Source organism: Dermacentor andersoni, chromosome 1 (genome assembly GCF_023375885.2).
Source record: "Dermacentor andersoni chromosome 1, qqDerAnde1_hic_scaffold, whole genome shotgun sequence".
Taxonomy (NCBI): domain Eukaryota; kingdom Metazoa; phylum Arthropoda; class Arachnida; order Ixodida; family Ixodidae; genus Dermacentor; species Dermacentor andersoni.
Genome location: NC_092814.1, coordinates 203178305 through 203198931, shown reverse-complemented (window position 1 = coordinate 203198931; position 20627 = coordinate 203178305). Strand labels below are relative to the sequence as shown.

General features: G+C 48.9%; 1 protein-coding gene across 1 annotated transcript in view; it reads left to right on the top strand.

The window, feature by feature from the left end:
- Nucleotides 1–20229, top strand: part of LOC126546912 (uncharacterized) — a 73693-nt gene extending 53464 nt beyond the window's left edge. The window contains exons 2-3 of the mRNA XM_050194631.3: nucleotides 860–940; nucleotides 16148–20229. Coding sequence (XP_050050588.2) covers nucleotides 872–940; nucleotides 16148–17833 — 1755 coding nt within the window. The 5' untranslated portion in view covers nucleotides 860–871 and the 3' untranslated portion in view covers nucleotides 17834–20229. The remainder of the gene's footprint in view (nucleotides 1–859; nucleotides 941–16147) is intronic.
- Nucleotides 20230–20627: the final 398 nt, after the last annotated feature.

The following is a 20627-nucleotide window of genomic DNA, read 5'->3' as shown; positions in this document are numbered from 1 at the left end:
CTTTTTTTTTCGACGAGTGCACAGCTCTCAATCGTCAAACTGTTTTCCACGCAGTACTATACACTGCTGCGTTTATGCTGTATAAACCCCCCTATGTTTCCGACAACAATCACGTCGTTATCTCTACTGCAATGCGTTCGCGAATTTTCGGCAACCATTGCTGCAACACCTGGCATACTCGTAGATGTGCTAGCAGGTCGTTTCAGGCACGCACTGGATTAGACTACGCATGTTTCGAACCACTTTACGTCTATCGTACATCGCTAGAATGTTGCGACAAAGAAGTGTCGTAAAAAACGGTACAACAGTCCGCAAAGCGCGTTCTCTCTCCCTTTGGCCTCGGTGCTGGGTCCTTTGGCGCGACGGAGTACACTTGGCGTGACTGCTGCACCGTTCCGGTATACTGTATATAGCACGCATATGCAAGCGTGTAGCAGAGCTGGCAGGCAGTTAGCCACTCCCTCTTAATTTTTTCTTTCTCTTCTTTTTTTTTCCTGGATCGTAAAATCACCCGCCGCGGTGACTTAGCGACTATGGTGTTGCGCTGCTAAGCACGATGTCGCGGGATCAAATCCCGGCCGCGGCGGCCGCATGTCGATGGGGTCGAAATGCGAAAACGCTCGTGCCCCGTTCATTGGAGGCGCGTTAAAGGTACCCCCCTGGTGGTGAAAATTAATCCGGAGTCTTCCACTACGGCGTGCCTCATAATCAAATCGTGTTCTTGGCACGCAAAGCCACATAATTCCTTTATTCATTGGATAGTAATGGAGATTTTAGCACCAGTGAACAGTGCTCACTACTTTTTATCGCATGGAGAAAACTGAATATAGCATAACATAGATATTTCCTGTTGGCGCAGGGAGGAGAAGCAATGCCCCGATCGCTGTGCCTGCTGTTCTTCCTTCTGGTGGCCTGTACGTGGCCCCTGCCGCATCAGCAGGTGAGTTCTCGTTCCCTCTGGCAGCCACGTGATGTATGTGCGCACGCGCGCGAGGAAGAAGCGGCAACGGCTACGAGGCCACCACAGAGGGAGACTCATAAAATGGCTTTTTTTTTTAAGTTTCAAGCATTTGGTTGGACCTTTGAGCCCCAATTTTCTGTTATATAGGAGGCCAGCGTAAATTATAGAAAGGACGAAAGTAGAGGCAGACGCAAGGTAAATTAGTAACAACTTTAATTTGTCAATCTGCGTTTGGCAATTTCGGTTCTACACGGTAATGTAAAGGGCAGTGGAAGGCCGTAAATTGGTGAGAACTCCGGGAACACAAGGATGGGGAACTTCAACCTGGGTCCGATGTTCCGATAAACAGACTGGTCTTGATCGAGGCCTTGCTGAAACGCTGCTACTATATAGGATGGAGCTCAGCGCTTGCGTAGTCATATGTATACTGCCGTTTAAAGTGTTGTTTGAGCTTTAGGTTGGTTGGTAGAAGCGTGATGAGATTGCCTGAACGTCATTTTTCTTAATCGAAAGTTTTTCATAAAACGAGTGAAGCATGCTATGGTATAGTTCCTTGTGTTCAATGAAGTCCAGCAGTGATCTATGGTATGTATGGATATATAGCCTCCTGAGACCCCGCTATGGGAATTTGTCCAATATATTGGACATTCAGAAGTGAGACAGTACTCCTGTGACAAGGCTTTCATCGTCCTAAAACCGCGCTGTCCAACTTATTGGACGCCTGCTTGCGCCATCTATGCAGCATTTATGAAAATACATCGTACAAATTCCCACCGAAACAGTTCCACAATGGCGGCATTCAGCAGCGCGGCGTTTTACGGCAGCTGCCGGAGAAGTAAGCACTATTTCTCGTATTTCTGCCAGCTTTCAAGGCATAGCTTTGATTTTATATTAAAGTTAATACAACAGCGTACGCGCGGAATACGAAATTTAAACTGTTCGCGCGCTTACTTTTTACGCTTCCTTTGATTTCGCGTGTCCATTACGTTGGACGCTAGGACTCAACCCGGTTATTTTGACCGCGCTTTTGCAATGGCCTTGTTATGAAAAGCAGGCGAGTACTGTTGGCATTTAGCGGCTTGTCGACGAAATCGCGTCTCTTTTTTTTCTTTGGGGGACCGGCCTCGCGTGTCTGATGAATTAAGTCGATAACTTTTCTTTTTTCCGTCTATGGCTAGGACCCGCAAGGAAGCTGTGGCAGGCGGTCTCGTAAGAGAAAAAAATACATATCGATATCCCCCAATCAGATGTGCGCATGTACAACGTCAAGATGGGTGGTGTCGACAAGGCAGACCGAATGATAAGTTACTGTAGTAACTTATCATTCGCTCTGCCTTGTCGCGTTAACACGCGTTAACAAGTGGACAATCAGAGCCTTCTTTCACCTCTTCGACATTGCCCTCAGCAACTCCTGGGTGCAGTACACGCGGGACATACGCTCCCTAAAGAAATAGCGGAAAGAAATACTCAAATATATGCAGTTCCGCCAATCTGTTGCTGAGACTCTTGTGGCTCAAGGGAAGCAGGGTGAAACGGAGAGTGAGAACGAAGCCGAGTGGCATCCGCCATCAAAGCAGGCTCGACTGTCTCCTCGAGAACCCCAAGAAAAGAGCGCTACCCACTGCTCAATGCAGGCAGACACTGCAAACGCTGCCCGTTGCAGACTACAGGGCTGCGACATGAAAACAAAGTTCTTTTGCACCAAATCTCGGCTCTTCTTCTGCATCACTAAGGAAAAAAAGGTGTTTTGAAAATACCCACAGGAAGTGAACACAAGAGAAAAATTTTTGTTGAGCAGAGGAATGCTCTTTTTTATGTACTTCATTCACTACTTTTTCTTTCGAGTTATTAAAATGTTTTTGCACGCGAGTTTGAGCGCAATATCTGGGGTACGTCATTACGTGCGCGCTGGGTCAAAAAAGACCGGGTAGCATCCCAGTGTCCAATATATTGGACATCGCGCTGTGCTGAAACTATCAGGGCTATTGAAAAAACCTTTAACACTTTTCACCTTCATAACCCTACTGACCTATTCTGAAAGTTTGGGAAAAATCTGTGCACCCAAATACATCCCGGGTCTCAGGAGGATAGATGCACAGGTGAATGCCTGCTTTTACCCACATAGCATGTCTTTTTAACTTTTGTCCACAGAGACTGAATTCGATCGCTCGATAGCTTTAGCAAATTTCGTGGCAACTTCGGCTTCTGCTAGGCGAAAAAAAAATATGCACGTTGTACACTACAGCTGGAAGCGTTAATCGGAACGGCTGTATGAAAGTCCATAAAGTGTTGCCGATGTCCGCCTGAGGTAGCTTGTCGTCCTGCTCAAGCCAGAATAGGCAGTCACGTGGCTCGTCCATCAATTGCCGATTGTTCAAACCACTCATCGCTGGCTTGCCTACTCTGTGTTAAGGGCAGTGGAAAAATGTACGGTCTCCAGCGCACAGACGATGTATAGTGCATTTTAGAGAGTATATGTCAATATAGCCTCTCATTGATAGATAAGAAACGCCTATTGAAAGCCGCGACTTTTATTCGGCCTCGTGGACATCCCGTACGATCCCTGGTTGCCTGCAGCGACTGCAGGACCCACGCGCAACGACAATCGGCGAGTTCATGCGTTAAGCTTCGAGGGCGAGCAAGTGTAGCGCCTCTGACTTGCTTGACCTTGAGGCTTTGTGTACCAGGTATTCACGTGTACGGTACAAAGAGAGCTAGAGAGAGAGAGAGAGAGAGAGAGAGAGGTCATAAGGGAAGGACAGGAAGGTTAACCAAGCTGAGCCCAGTTCACTACCCTGCACTGGGGAAGAGGGAAAGGGGACTAAAAATTAGGAGGAGAGGAGTTCACACTTTGCACTGTACACACGCAGTCAAGCGTTCATCGTCAATCACAAGCGGTCATTGAGGCTGGTGCTTTTCAACAACCGTAGCAGCGCTTTTGTGGCTTCATACATCGCAGACGCACGAGGCCACAGTCTGAAGGTTTTCTATTATGTGAAAGGCCTGTCGTCTAAGTGCCCTAAATCTGTCCGAAGGACATTGTCATTAAGCACTGAAGCGCTGCTCATATGTGTGACGTCCTGATAGCCTAAACGATGGAGCAGCTATTTTTTTGTATGAAAGTGTGGAAGGGACAGATGCTGTCTTTAATGAAAAGGTGATCTTTGCCTGGCTGACGGCCTGACACGATATTCTAAATGCTGCGTGAGATAATTATATACACGGTGATCACACGAAAACACAGCACAAGTTATCCTTTAGTCGTGTGGTTTTCAAGAATAATAGAAGAGCAGACACATAGAGAGAGATGGCACTGAAAATGGAGGCGCGGAAGAGATTTAGAAGCGCATGCGCTCTCTAGATGCCGGTGCGTGTGCCTGGCTTGCTGACTAGTATGCTCACTGCTGGAGTGTTCTTACGTGCAGCCACTCGCGTGCAGACACATCAAACAACGGCAAAACGTTGTCGTTGGCATAGTTGCCTTTGGCGCCGCCAGGCGTAGTCAGTACTTTGCCCCTTTTAGTGTTCCGGCCTGAAATGACAATTATGGGCCCTATGAGCCGCAACACGCAGGACAGCATTTCTCCGTTGGAGGCCGCGTACCGGAGGATATGCCTAATTTTCGGTGCTTCAACGTTCTATAGATAGAGAGCTGATCTTTCTCTCTTGAAAAGTGCCACGAAAGGACAATCACATAGCGCTGTGGCAACTCTTCACTTAATCGAGTTGCCCGCTAAAGCTGCAACCGGGCTACGAGTGGACGACGCGTAGTTGGGAGCTCCGGATTGATTGCGATTACCCCGTGTTATCTGTCCTCCCGCTGCAAACGTTCAGTACGCGAGCGTTTCATCATTGCGTACCCACCGGAATTGCAGCCGCCGTGGTCCGGATGCCGAGAGAGCTTTTGTCACTCGTTCAGTGGGCTGTGAACCTTTGACGAAGGGTGTGTGACACGTTGCTGGGAACTGGGATACCACTGGTGTTGTGGTGGGATGAGCCATTGGCCACCGTTGAAGTTACAGGCTAGCTGAAGAAGCTCAATGTTATCTCGGTCTAATTAAGAGAGAAGACGCGTGTTCTTGTTTTTTCATTTACTTATATTGCTATGAGCTAAAAGAAAACTATAAGAAGCTTCGATTTTGCTTTATGCAGTGTATTTTGCGTTTCACTGGACAACGTGATTGCACATTTGTTAAAGTAGATGGTGAGAAGTAGTACTGTTAGATTAGCTGAATACAAACCGCGCTACCGAGTAGTTCGCGGTATAAAGTCTTACCCACGCATAACACAATTTTGTTTATGGCACAGTTCATTGTGCACGTATTGAACCTTTGCTACCTTTTGAACGTCGCGAAAATATTAATACAGCAAACAATATGCCAACGAATTGTCAGTGCGTCAATACGTATTGTGAATTTTTGTGGCGCTTAAATGCTTCCTGATTTGGAAGACCGATGTCGTCGAACTTAGTTTGATTTAGGGAATATCTTTAGACTAAATTGTTTCCCACGCAGAGCCTGGATTTCAACAAAATTCATTTTCGAGAACTGATCTGAAGTTCATGCAGAAGCACTCCGTTAGCGGCGAGTGGCAAGGAATGGCTATCGGATGAGCCATTGTCCATGCGTGCAACAAGAGGGCCACGCCAAGCCTGATGCTGGCCAGAATCGAGGAAGCTTTTTACTCCCCTCGAGCAGCCCGCCCGCGGGCGTTGTCAATGCTGTTTCATTCTTCACGGCCGGGCAGCAAGATCAATGTACACGGAGCGATGAAAACAGACGCGTTTTGTTGGTGGAACAAGGGCCGCGAGTTCTGCACGTCGTATGTTTAACTATCAGTTTAGCATTCGACGCTCTGGAGGGTTCGTGGAGTCACAATCGTCCAATTTATGGTGCACTTCGCGGTAGCCAAGTTCGTTACCTGATTGTTTGTACAGGGGAGCTGTAATCGGACTTTCTGTCAACCTGAGTGCTAGTACTACTGGCCTACATAACTTGTGAGTCACAGAAGGAGTCATGTATAAGGCAAACCTGCCGTGGTAGCTCCGTGGATAGGCGTTGTGCTGCTGAACACGAGGTCGCGGGTTCGAACCCGGTCTCGACGGCCCTTTCCAATGGAGGCGAAATGCAAAAAAAAAAAAAAGAAGCGCCGGTGTGCCGTGCATTGGGTGCACCTTAAAGAACTCCATGGTGGTGAAAATTAATCCGGAGCCCCGCATATCGGCATCCCTCATAACCCACTGTGGCAGTTTAGCGACGTTAAACGCCACTTTGTTTATTATCTTTAGGGAGGTAGTATGACTTATCCGTATGATGTAGGTAATTTCAACTTTTTTTTGTTTGTGCAGTTTCTATGTTTTGTGACATGTAGAGAGACAGGAAAAGCACCGGTGTCCGTTACTCAGCAAGTTATGTTATCGGGTTGAGGTCCCGCCATTGTTTAGTTTTACTTCTAAGAAGCCTACCTTATGCTTCAACCATGGAGATGACGCGTAAGGCAAAATTAACGACGAATGCACCTGGTCCTATTTTATCGAAGTTTCACTCCCCTTTTGAACAAACTTCTCACTCATTCCCCCAATGCTGCTGTGCTAGTGAACCAAGAACGAAATCTAATTCTATTTCCCGGCCCCTTCGTGTTCATCGTGCTCAGTGGCGTGATGTGAAGGCTGCGGATACAGGCCTCGAAAAGCCTGTTAACGACGCTAAGGCATGTGGCTTTATACGATTCTATTACCTTTCAACATATGGTCAACTCTATGCCGCTGCCGTTTGATATTACCGCCACGCGTAAGCTAATGGACAGAGCGTCGCACAACAGAATAAACAGCACAGGGGGCACAGGGCAATGACTGTCACGGTAGCGTTTGAATGGTAGCAGCATGGCGGTAATTTCCGAATGATGTCAACACTATCGTATGAAGCCGAAGCTCATGATCACTCATGGCACATTTCACTACTGCGAAACTTCGAATGTCGTTTAACAGAGTAACTAACCTTTATCTTGACAACAAGCGCGCTCCTATAGTGTTCGTCAAGCCGTAATAACGGTAACAAAGTCCTTTGTTCATTTAATACAACCTTGTTGTCCTTTTACACGACCATCATGAGTGCTCTGAGAGTGCCGCTTTCAAACGACTAGTTGAATGTGCCATCAGACCCCAATGATTGCACTCCGTACCTGCGACTCGCCAAAGACGCGAACGGTTAGCGCACGAGGGAGTGCCGGAAAGATAAAAGGCCACGTGCTGGTGTTGTTACAACACCTATGAAGTCAGCACAATGATACAGTCCTTGTAGAAAGTTTAGAAGCCCTTCCGATTGTGTGGCCAAATTAGTCGTGGGGCCACCTCGCATGCTTGGAGCTCTGAAGTTGAGCAGGGTAAAGAACAATGTCCCTCTCAACCTCTGGGACACTGGAGCAACGAGAGTTCACGGGGCGCTTCAGTGCAGGGCCCCGCCGAAAGGTGCGCCCACACAAACACTACCTCCGACTCATGTTCCCACTCGGGCTGTTCACAAGTAAATTACTTCTGAACCGCCTTGGTGACAGATTCTCTACCGCGATGCACCAATTCATTTTGTGGTACACCTTTTAAACAAGCCGAGGCGTTCTCCTTCGTTGTCACTCACCCAAGCAAAAAAAAAAAATATATATATATATATATCCGCAGAGTGACTGACCCGTGGAGCTGTGACTCCGTGCCCGTTCGTGTTCTGGCACGAAATGTGTGTTCTTATGCCAGCCAGTAGTAGCATTTAGAAAAATAATCTGTGAGAGCAGCACCGAAAATCCCGGAGTGTCAAAAGGACAGGATGCGGCGAACTTCCGCCGCTCGACTTCTTTTGCCTCTTCTTCTCTGTTTCTTATTTCGTTCTTTCTCTGCGCATTACTTTTTGGCCGGAAGGACTGAACACGGAAGGGTAAACGAGACACGCAGGGCCAGGCATGCGCCGCGTGCAAAGTTGCCGGGGCGCTCGGGGACGTTACGTTGAAGAGAGGAAAATGTAGGAATAGAAAAAGAAAAGAGTGCAACCCTTTGAAGCGTATTTTCTTTCTTCTTTTTCTTCTTTTGCCGAAATCAACCGCAGAAAATGCGACCTCTCGAGATGAATGTGTATAACGCGCCTTCACTTCTCAGTTAAAAAAAAAATAAAGAGTAGTACGGTATCTCATTTTTCTCCTTTCGTTTGCTTTCTTTTTTATATTCTTCCTAAAAGCAGCTTAATGGAGAGAGAAAGACGGGTTCCGCAAAATTGGCCAACAGAGCGTGCAGCTCTGACGCCCGGACAGCTGCTTTGCAGCAGCTGTCCGTGCGGTCGCTCTATCGTGGAGCAGCCGCGAGAAGAGGAGGGGGAAAAAGTGCTACTCGTGCACTCAGAATTGCATAACCTTGAGTACTATTGCAGAGAAAAATGGAAACGATCACGAATAAGAACGTCGTATACGGAATCTCGATTGAAGCACGAATTGATGAAGGCTGCTCCGCGGCTTCTCACCGTAAATGTCCATATCGCGTGTCCTGGCTCAATTTCTGCAGTGTGGGTTTGTTTCCACGCTTTTTTCACCTTCTGAAGTGGAGCGCGCCAAGAGGTAGGAAATGTGACGGGGAAGGGGGCATTCTTTACGCTTATCTTTGTTCTTATTTTTCTGCTTAATTGGTACACCTCCTTTAGTGTCATCGGAATACTAATTGCTTAGCACGCCCCCATAACATGGTTCTCATATTATCTCTCTCTCTCTCTCTCTTTCTCTGGAGAACATTTGTTACCCTTCTTGCTCCTTTCGGGTGCAGAAGCGCAACTTGCAGCTTCACACAGTTCCGCTGGTGCATCGTCTATCATGTGTTCCCACACGGACACTATAAACGGCGGAAGTCAGGTTCAGAAGAAATGCATGACCTATAAACTCTCGTATGCGAAGTGATCGCATCAGGGCTGCCAAAGTCGAGGCCATCGATGCGCAGTGAGCGAGGGTTGCTTATCCTAGAAAGTGCATCGTCTCAGGTCTCTCCTCACATAGTTGCAAATGTACTGGTGTCCAGAGGCGAGCTTCTACGGCACGTGCAACGCCTGCGATGCTCCATCGCTCGTGTCTGACCAAGCATTCTGAGGCACCTCTCCGCCTTGCTCGCAATCCTTGACGGCCTGGAACCCATTGGATAACGTGCGTGCACAAATGGATGTTGCACGCATGTATTACATTTGCAACTTCGTGCATGCGTGTAATGGCAGGTCGCTATCTTGGACGTCTGTACTGGCGCCTTAGGTGTATCTTAGGATGATAAGCGACTCATATTTATGTGTTCTTTCCGCTACGACAAGGATTGTCACCAGCGATTGAGCGTTTCCAGGCGTTGAAACGTCGAAATCCACTGCACTACGTACCGTGTACTGCTGGTTTGCTGACATTGGGGGCCTTTCGGCATTATGACTGGCGTCTGTGTAATATAAGTTTTGGCTATGTCTCATTGTCGACGGGGTTTTTTATTATTATTATTATTTTTTTTTTTTGCGTGTGCGTTTGTGAACATGCTCTACTTTCCCGCATAATAAAGGAAGATCGATAGCGATGGTTTTAACGTTCAACGATGGCACATAAAGGAAAAGACTTCGAAAGGCTTAGAAAAGCAAATAGTGTTTCAAAACGTTTCTAAGACAGCCTTTCACATCGACATTCTCCTTACATGCGAGAAACAGTCGCCACTGCGTTGATATTTAAAATATTTCTTTTCTTTCCTTCTTTCACGAAATGAAGATAAAACGCTTCGAGTCTCTGAGTCATCCTCCCTACGTCCTCAGCAAAGGCATGCATTACGGATCAATCAATATTAGGCAGTGTATTAGCGGCGCTATTGAGGCAGGCGCACATATATTTCTCGATGGGAGACGGCATAGAGAGCCCACCACCACGAGCGTGGGCCCACAACGGCCAGTACAGGAGCCGACTCATAGAAGAAAATAGTTGCAAAAAGAAGTCGTAAGCGCGATCAAACCAATCAAGTTCGAATGGGCAAAGCAGCACGAGCGCATGCCTGCTGCAGGAAGTGCGCGTACGTGTTCTGTCCGGCGGGCTACCGAGAGAGGCAGATCGAGTCTGTCCCGCTTGCCTGCTATTTTCTTTTTTTTTTTTCCAAAGCGCGCAGCTCACGTCCCTCGACGCACGTTCGCAAATCTGCAAGCCTCAGCACCCGTATTCCGCATTTGCTACTATACAATGCGCGTATTTCGCGCGCGCGTTGTGCTTACACCTCCAAATGGCAGTCGAAGAATAGGAACGTGCAACGGTGGTTTTTATGTGTCCGGAAGCAAGGGGTCTTATGACTGGCATCTTTAAGTAGTCGTGTTAAAGGGGATGAGGACGATCGCCGCGAACACTAGGTTGCGCTGGCGCATTTCGTTGCGTTCGGAAGGGTCCACTGCTCAGGTTTTTCTTGACTCACTGCATCAATGAGCGCAACGCGTGAGAACATCGCCCGTAAATCACATGCGGAACCGGCTTGACGCAAGCAATACAGTATAGACGCTGCTGGCACACGTCTAGCAGGATGTCACCTCTGGCAGTTTGATAATTACCGTTTTTGTTACGAGTGGCGTTGCAGCTTGCGAGCCGTGCTTCTTGTACACGTTTTTTGCCTGTGCCCCGTTCGTAACGCGCTTTTGCAAGTTTATCACGCGCCTAACGAGAAAGAGAGAGAGAGAAAAATTATGCATAGAAAGGCAGGGAGCTTAACCAGAGGTAGTTCCGATTGGCTACCTGCATAGTGGGAAGGTGTAGGGAGGAGGGGGAGAGAAAGAGAGCGAAAGGGGGGAGAGACAGTGGCGCCTGTGGGCTCGGTATAATGTCCATATAGCCAATCTTTGTTGATAACGCCGTGTCTGTCGATTCTTCTTTTCAAGGTTGCCGTCGCTCTTGCTATATATACCCTACAGACTCGTGTAAGGGCCGCACATTTTTTCACAATTTTGACGAGGTGCGGCTCTTACACGGTACCGCACCTCTTGGTCAAAATGGTGCCGGCGTAGCTGGCGACTTGTGCGCACCCCGGATCCCCGAATGTACCATTGCATCAGAGCTGCGTACATGATTACCACGCAGCTCTCGCCATCTAGTAGCGACACACGGAACTACGCAGCGCGCAAAAATTCACCGGAGCGTGTGCTCGGCATCGGGGCACTGAACGCGATCGCTTCTCCGTTGTAATTTTCTTTTCCAAATTTTAGGCTGCCAAATTGGGGATGCGGCCTTTACCCGGGTGCGGCCCTTACACTAGTCTATAGGGTAGTTACCTGCTTCTTTACGAATGTGATTCACCGAAACTCAGGTTGTATCTTAGAATAGCTCGGCACTTCTCTATACACAGGCGAGTAATCGCGTTGTGTATGCCCGTGAGTGACAATTTAGCTCTAATCACGCATGAGTACAAAACTTTGTGTGCTTAGAACGGAGAAGAAATTGGACGCTGTGGAAGCTGTGGAAGCTGTACATACTGAAGTGCGGGAGTGTATATGCTAGCGCTTGCCCGTACCAGTCCTATTCAATCGTCCTCTGATATCACCGATCGGTCAGGTGACCATGTAGGGTAAGCGCTAATCACCCAATGTTAATGTTCTTGCGGCCGAGGGTTATCGCTCGTTGTGTGCGCGTTCGCTTCAGCGAGATGCATAAACCGCATTATTCTGCGGCATTCTTCTCCAGGCATGCGCCCGCCCCAGATGGCGTCGATAACCTTCCCGCGCGACTCGAAGGTCAACGCGAGCAGCTAAAGATCGCCCTCGCGCATATCAGGCAGTGGTGGACGCGGCGTCGATCGGCGTCGATCGACGCGGGGGCGTTTCCACATCGCTCGGCATATCCGCAGTGCACGCGTGCGCCAGCAGGTCAAGCCGTAGCGTCATGTAGGTCGAACTGCCGCCACGAATCCACAACTTTTTCACTCTTTTTTCTTCCGTCCGTGCTTGCACAAACTTCTCGCGCGCGGCTCCGCGGGAATTTCGGTGCAGCGACCTGTTGCCCGAGCTGTTCTCATCAGGTCTGCGGCGCACGTTGTGCGGCTGTAAATACGGCAGCAGGTGCGTCTCCTCTGCTGCATATATATACGCGCGCCACCTTGCCAACAGGGTCAGGCGAAGGCCGCTCACCGGCAGCTCGCGCTGCAGTCGTGGGCCGTTTGACCCGGGCTGCCACGGGAAAAGCTCCTCCTCCTCGTGCGTTCCTGGAGAAAAGGGGGGCGGGAGGGGGGAGGCACGGTTAAACAGCCAAATTCTTGCGATGGCCCCCACGCATGCGCCACGTAACGGCAGCCATGGCCCGAAGGAGGGACCGGCGCCCTGGCAGTTTGTCTTCGCGCCGGTCCCTGTAAAGCGAGCTCGGCTATTTGGCCCGCGTGCTGCGTCACGGATCTCGAATGTAACCTGCGTGGCATCAGCGTATATCTTCCTCCGAGAAGGGCTGTGCAGCCGCCTATATCGCCACCCAGATGGAAGCGAAATATTCTTCCTCGCGGCAAGCCGAAAGCGAGAAATAAATAAAAAAAGGAATAGCTGACGGCTTATTTACCAAGATGACCGATCTCACGCCGGTCCATTAGGTGCGCGCGCGGAGAATAAATCCGCGAGCACAACTCATCCGATCGCATGCTTCCCATGCTATACGGGGCATTGGGCAGCGCGAGAGGAAGGAGCCCCAACCACTGACAGGCCCAGCGATGTGTGCGTATAGCCAGAAGCAAAGATTGAGCACGCCAGATCGCAAGCGTCAGCCATGTAGCGTATACACCGGCGTGTATAAAATAACCGTTACACGTTCTGCTGCCCTGCGTCGCACTTACGTCCTGCACGCACGCGTGCACGCGGGATGATCTTGAATCAGAGCACGGAACTCTTTTTAGATGAAGCCGATTGCAACAACACCGATCTATCTGTCCTATTCCGCCGAATTTAGGCTCCACGTTTTAAAGTAAATAGAACGGTAGACGCTTAATTATCGGCTTAAAATGTGCCAGTTTAAGGATTTTCGGGTTATCGATGCGTTTATCATACGCGCTGGATCTCTCACAGGTATTTTATGCCACAGGCGCATATGTCTTTCTGTTCGTTGTATATGGCGAACAAACCTAAAACCTTATATTCTTCTAAAATGCGTCCGAAACCTGGCAACACTTTGAAACTCAAAATTACCGCTTGTATGGGGTGTCCCGCGTAACTTGAGCCAAACTGTAGATATATGCAAATGCTGGACTGGACAGTACCAAGTTAATGTTGTTTGCCGTCGCTTGGAGATACTCAGATTATTTCTTGCATTCCACCTAATTAGATTATTAGTCTCAATCAATTAAGAAACTTCTCAAATATTATAATTAGATGAAAAGTGTCAATGAGAAAATCGTAGGGCAACATGAAAAACTCCCGATACACCTTTCTGTTGCCAAATACGAACTGCATAAAAATGTTTTTCCGAGTGTGAAAGAAAACCGCGAATACTTGCGAAGTTCCTCCAGCGACCAGTCGCGCGGCAATTTTTCAGTTGCATAATCACTTTTTTATTCGGTTCTTATTACATATACTGATATGTTGCGAACTTGAACAACACATTTTTTTTTAAATACCACGGTTAGATGCCAGAAGCGAGATATCCATGTAAGTGGACAAAGAAACCATCTCCTCATGTTTTGCTGTAGTAAAGACTGCATTTGATGATACGTCCTCAATTTTTATGGCACCTCGCGGTGTTTGAAACGCGCTTCACGGTCGATTTTCGTCGTTTGCAACGACGCAGCCATTTAGATCGAATTGTTGACGACTTCCTCGAAAGCTGATGTAAACAATAAGGTTAAACCACGTCCCTACAGTTCTGCATGCATCTGACTTCATCATCCTGGCCGTAAACGTTGCGTAATTACTTCATAGTTACTTTTGATGGCAACTGAAAGTGACGTGCAATAATAATGTATATTTAGGGGTCTCAGGAGGATATACAGCAACGACAAAAAATAAAAAGAAAACGTCCAGTGCGTTGGCTAACTCTGATGTGAAAGTTGTATGACGTTCTGCTTGCACAATGTTTTCTGACAAGAAATGAACTCGATTGCTAAATCTAAAATAGCAGGGATTGTACGTCCGGATAGGAAAACGGCACCGGTATCATACGGCGCCGTACCCGCCATGGTTGCTCAGTGGCTATGGTGTTGGGCTGCTGAGCACGAGGTCGCGGGATCGAATCCCGGCCACGGCGGCCGCATTTCGATGGGGGTGAAATGCGAAAACACTCGTGGGTACTTAGATTTAGGTGCACGTTAAAGAACCCCAGGTGGTCGAAATTTTCGGAGTCCTCCACTACGGCGTGCCTCATAATCAGAAAGTGGTTTTGGCGCGTAAAACCCCATAATTAAAAAAAATATCATTCGGCGCCGTCATCTACGTGTGTGTGCGCACAGACGAGGACCGCGAAGACACGGGTCGCTTACACTCAGCCTCTGTCGCTTTAAAAGGTGAAGGGCGACACGGTCTTCTGCACGAAGAAGGAAACTCGTATGTAATCCGCAGCTACCGAGTCGTGCTATTAGTATGCGCGAAGGCGTGCACTTTCAAAAGTCAAATTTAGCTCCACGATGTTTTCTTTATTTTCCTCTCGGAATCCATAAAGGCGTCGAAATACGCCGTCGTATCCTAGAGCGAAGCACTCCCATGCGGGTGGTGCAAATGTGTGCTACGCTGCAAGAATTTTGGCAAGCAGAGGATATCAGCCACGGTCCTTCCTGTTAATAGTCGCACAGTGGATTATTGACCCGCGGTTAGCGACAAAAGAGCGCGCGTGACCAGGCAACTCGGACACAACATACGATTGGGCACTTCTTGCGTACCAAATGGTTTGGCTGCCGGCAAACTTATTCTATTAAGCATTTATCTACACACGCGATGCGTCGAAAAACTCATCACCTCTACGCATCGTATATATGTTGTTCTCATTGAAATGGAAATATCAATGACTTCTCCTGGTCGGACGTCACCATCCGGCCATGTTAAACGGAATGTCCGACACGCTGTCGGGTTCCACGAATGAAGGGATGCGTGCTACGGGCGCGGGCCGTTATTTAATCAACCATGAAAATAGATTAACATTCTGATGCTTTCTTCCCCTCTCTTACAGCAACATATTTCACATGAAATATACTTTACGTTTTGTTTGTATGAGCGAGTACGCCGTAAAGCACCACAGTTCGTGCAATGCCAGAACGCTGAACGTGAAATAAAAACAAAGTAATGTTGCCGGTGTACTTTACTGCGATAACTTCCAGCAACAATACGTGCCGCGAGCATGGATTGACGGGCAAGGCTAATTAGGCGCTTCAGTGTTACATTCTTTGCAATGAACTGTATAGTGCACACATATTGCAAATTGTCGCAGCCTACCCTATAACGTTATGAGCAGTCGTAGCAAGAATAATCCAGATATTCGCTTGGATCATAGTGCTTCGCTTTTTTACTGAAACTTGAACAAGGCGCGCCTACGTTGTCTTGAGTGACAACCCCTTAAATGAAATGGGAAACATTAACCTCACAGTAGAACATTTCATAATGTCATGCCTGCAAAATAAGCGCGTCTTTCTTGCAGATACCGTCACCATTAAGACCAAGGACATGAAAGGCTTAAAAGTTTGTTTTCACAGGTTGTCGGGGATATATTTCAAATTTAGAAGGCCAGTTCGGCCAGAATTTGTGAATCTCTATTCTCTATGCACACGTTTATGTAATGTTCTCTATACGAGACGACGGGCTGGTGATCATTGTGCCAGGCTACGCTGGAAAGCCCCATTGTGCATTGCAGTAAGTGTGTGCTGTATGCACATTGTGGAATTCCGGATACCACACCATATCGTAGGTTTGCGCAAAGGACGCACATTATTATGGAGAGGAAGCAGCAAACACTTGTCGCACGTTGCAATTTATAGTATAGGCATGCTGATCGCATGCTGCGGCTTTCGAATATGTTTTGAGAATACACGTAATTTAGTTTGTCTCTGTTTCTCACGTTATATACAGGAATATTGGTTCAAGCACACCATTAGTGCGTCGGCTGCTGCGAAAAAAAAAAGAATTAACACGATACATTTACGTGAATGCAATGTGTGCGTCCGATTCCGTTACGTGGATGGAGAGTGAGCCTGGCTTTATTTTTCTTGCGCAGGTGTGGGCCAAGGAGATCGACAAGGCGCAGGACCTGCAGCAGGAAGAGACGGCACACATCCCGGCCGAGCATCGCGGAGGTGGTGGCTACGAGCCTCCCGAGCCGCCGCAGCAGCGGCCGCACCACGAGGCGTCAGCTGGTCACGTGGCCGCCGTGCCTGTCATCCCGATCCACGACCACCACGGAGACCACCACGGTGACCACCACGCGGTGGCGGCCGTGGGGCCGCAGGATCCGGGTGATCCGTGGCCCCTGGGCCGGCCCGACATGCCACAGATCAAGAGTCTCAATGTCAAGTGCGAGAAGAATCACATGAAGGTGTTCCTCGAGTTCGACCGGCCATTCCACGGAATGATCTTCAGCAAAGGTCACTACAGCGACCCCAAGTGTGTGCACTTGCCGCCGAACACGGGACACATCGCCGTCAACTTCGACATCTTCCTGGGAAGCTGCGGCATGTCGAGCAGCCAGCAGGGCGGCTACGACAACCTCGGCAGCGGCGTGTTCATCGAAGACACCATCATCGTCCAGTACGACCCGCAGGTCCAAGAGATCTGGGATCAGGCACGCCGGCTACGTTGCACGTGGTACGACTTCTACGAGAAGGCGGTCACTTTTCGTCCCTTCAACGTCGACATGCTGGACGCAGTGACTGCCAACTTTCTTGGAGACAACATCCAGTGCTGGATGCAGATCCAGGTGGGTAAAGGACCCTGGGCCAGCGAGGTTGCCGGCATCGTCAAAATCGGCCAGACCATGACCATGGTTCTGGCAATCAAGGACGACGAGAACAAGTTCGACATGCTGGTGCGCAACTGCATCGCACACGATGGTAAGCACCAGCCCATCGTGCTGGTCGACGAATACGGATGCGTAGCACGCCCGAAGATCATGAGCCGCTTCCAGAAGATCAAAAATTTCGGTGCCTCGGCGTCGGTCGTGTCATACGCCTATTTCCAGGCCTTCAAGTTCCCGGACTCGATGAACGTGCACTTCCAGTGTGTCATCCAGGTGTGCCGCTACGAGTGTCCCGAGCCCAAATGCGACGGCGATGCGGCACTGGGCGGTCACTACTTGCCGGCACCACGCGACCCCTCGTCGGCGTACTCGGAGCAGAAGGCGCACTTCGTCAAGCCGTCCGAGTCGCAGAAGCAGACCGTCTCCGTGACCAAGAAGCAAGGCGCCGTCACTGTGTCGACGGACCCGCCCAAGGAGAATTCGCCGCCCGTCTTTTACAACCGACAGGGCGAGCAGCTGCCCAGCGACAACGACGTGGTGCACTCGAACACGGGCTACGCGATCGCGCACACGGGCGGCATGCCGCGCTCGCACGACGCTCGCCGGCGCCGGCGAGAGGTTGGTGCCGACGCGACCGACATCCAGACGCAGAAGGTCATCCAGGTGGTGGCACCGGGTGACGTCGCCTTCAACCTGCCTACCGGGGACAACGACACCCTCGTCGACGTGTACAGCAGCCGCTCCGCCACGGCCGACGGAAACATTTGCATCTCACTCCCTGGCTTTGCTGCGGGTCTCATTGTGCTCTTGCTGCTGCTCATTGTATCTATGTTGGTCGCCTCGTTCCTCTTCGTGCGCGTGCGCCACATTGCGAACAGCAAAAACCACGATCAGATAATCTCCTACGACAGCCCCGAGTTCGTCAAGGTGGCCATCACACCACAGTGAAGACCTCATGTTCCTCGCCAGAGCTGCGGTTCCTGCGTGTTCCCCGGATGCTCCTGCCTCCGCGCAAGCATGAGCGTGGAAGACGTAGGCGCAGCGTGAACGACGACGACAGGCCGTGGGGGATCGTGAGGCCTGTGACGTGAATTTCGGTGTGGCAACTGCCTTAAACTGAGTAGGAAAAGCAAAGAACAATGCGATAGAGCTGACTGATCTGCTGCGACAGTATCACTTGGCCAGTCGCATTTAGACTAACAAGGTCGAACATAGCGGCGAGGAATAGTCCCTCTTCTTGCCATTGCCTAACGTCACGTGACCCGCAGGCAAGCAGAGCCAGCCAAATAGTGCACGGAATGGAACGCATATGAGGTCGCGGGAGTTTTATTATTTTTCCCCCTCTGCGGCGTCAAATGCCATACAGTCTTGAGAATATTACTTGCTTCGGGCATTCCTTTCGGAAGATACTTCATTGCAGGATGACAATCATCATTTCCTGTATAGATTAATGCCCTCATCATCGCTCTTTGTTGCAGGTAGATAACAGCACTCCAGAAGGCTTCTTACCGAGGTTTTACTGGACGTACGTAACAAATTTTCAGGAACAAATTTTTCAGAGCCTAGCCGCTGGCGCAGTCGCAAAATGAGGAGATGGGCCCTGAGACAGGAATGGCAGAGCCATTCGTAGTTTTCTGCAAAGATAGCGTGCGATTAGCACTAAATCAGTGAGAGCGCCATAGAGAAATGATCACTTTCTAGAGCTTATAAAACAAATGGCAACGGCATATACCGTCGCCGAAGGTATGCGTCGTTAGCGCTGTTTTGTGCTCAGGTACGCAGGCAAATCGTTCTGGCTGTTATGGAAACAGCATAGCTGCGCGCGGCATGTTCAAGACGATGGCTTCAGTTTCGCTGCTGCCAGATCTTCATGCATTCAGGAGAATATTAGTCATCCAGTGACGCGCACGCGCCGACGTATGTTTCCTCTCCTTTTTTTTTAAATATTATTTTGTTGTATAGACGTCCGCTATGGCATGCAGTGTGCAACGCGATAGATTCGCAGCCTTGCCTGTCCGCGCTTCTTTTTTGTAACATATTTATTTCGTGTTGGCAATACCACCGTGCTATTTTGTTGTTGCAAGCGTACGCGTATATCCTGTTGTTGAAGTTGATGGACACTAATCGTCAGTAGTGTTGCACCGTGGGACCTGGACTCTTAGTTTTACGGCCTTCTTACTTGAATGCATTGTTCCTGAACGTGTGTGAGTGTCCTTGTTCAACGCTTTCTTTTCTTATTTCTTGCTCGGAGTTGTAAGCCAGCAGTATATACTGCAACTTCTTATTGTGTATGCTGAAAAAAAAAAGAGACCGCAAACACGGGGTTCTGTGTCCGCACTTTTAAGATGTAGCCGACTGGACCTTTAGGAGCACGGGTGCATGCAGTGCACGGTTAGCTTCCACCTGGCTCCAGGTACGGGATGAGAGGCGGGGCGACTATCACAGCTTTGAATGACAGAACATTCCACGGAACCACTGGAAGCGGGCTTGGAAGCCTTGTCATGCCGGAATCCTGCCAGGCATTGAAGTTTCAAGCAATGTCCAAGTGTGGTCTCTGTCCTACATGTGTAACTAGGCGGCTGGTTGCTCTCAGTGAAACAAACACTTCAGGATGTCGATTTTGTTTCGTCTCACGGGGCATTGTGTGTCTCTCTCTGGATGACTTTGTACTATAGAGATATACTGAATGCACTGTCCCAGTCACACTTGTTCAGAACGCTTTTATTGCCCTCAAAGGGCTCGTAGAAGGTATAGGTACTGCACTTGGTGTAGACGTTTGCTATTATTTTTTAAACACTTGGCGAAGCCTTCTCTTCGCTGCTAACAGCTGCTGTAAAAGTCTCGTGTTCCTACCTACCGATCGACAAGCAGGAATTGCGTGTCTTTAACAAGTGTGATAGGGACGACGGACGCAGAGTTTTTTTGCTAGGCGAAGAGGTGCGGGTACAGTCTTCGCGAAAGAACCGCGCAGCGCTTTTCCCGCTGTGTACCCAGTCACGTCGCCTTCTGTACAGCTCTTCATCGTCTTCTTGTTCTCTCCCGCCTATCTGTCTGTCCATGTTGCACCATCCATTCAAACGCCCTGCAGTATGAAGTTTTTACTCTGCTGTACTACGGAGCAAAACTGGGTTTGGTGGGAATGATGTTTACGTTCTTTTAATTTTTTTTTTTCTAAACCGTCGTATACATGCACTTCAAATGAATTTGCAAGGTTTGTAATATGCCTAGGTTGTCACTACGCCCAGTCGCGAGCTGCTTTTCGCTACGAGCGTAGAAAAACCCCGTAGCGTGTTAGCGCCATGATATGGTGACGAATGACCTTAATAAACATAGAAACAAATGACCGCTACAGCCTTTTTTTTTCTTTTGTGCTCGAACGGGCATCCTGCTATTGAGGTTACTGTACAAGGTACAACTCCCAGTCTGACGGAGTTATGTCTTGAACTGCGCCTCAAGAAGTGTCCTACATCGTTAGAATCGCAAGTCCGTGATGTGACGCGGTAATAATTGTTGTCAAGCACATGTTAAGGACTGCATATGAATGCAAGGAGGACTGTCGTTTCCTTGACATTTCACGCAGTATTTCCACTGTGTTTCGCATGAGAATGTAATGCACCTCTGCTTTTGCGCTTTCTCTGTTCTTCACAGTGCATATTTGAGCAAATCTTACTTTTTTATATTTTTGTGCACATTTCTGTGTGTGTGTGCGAAGGTGAAAGAAGCTACCTGCTCCTTTGATGTG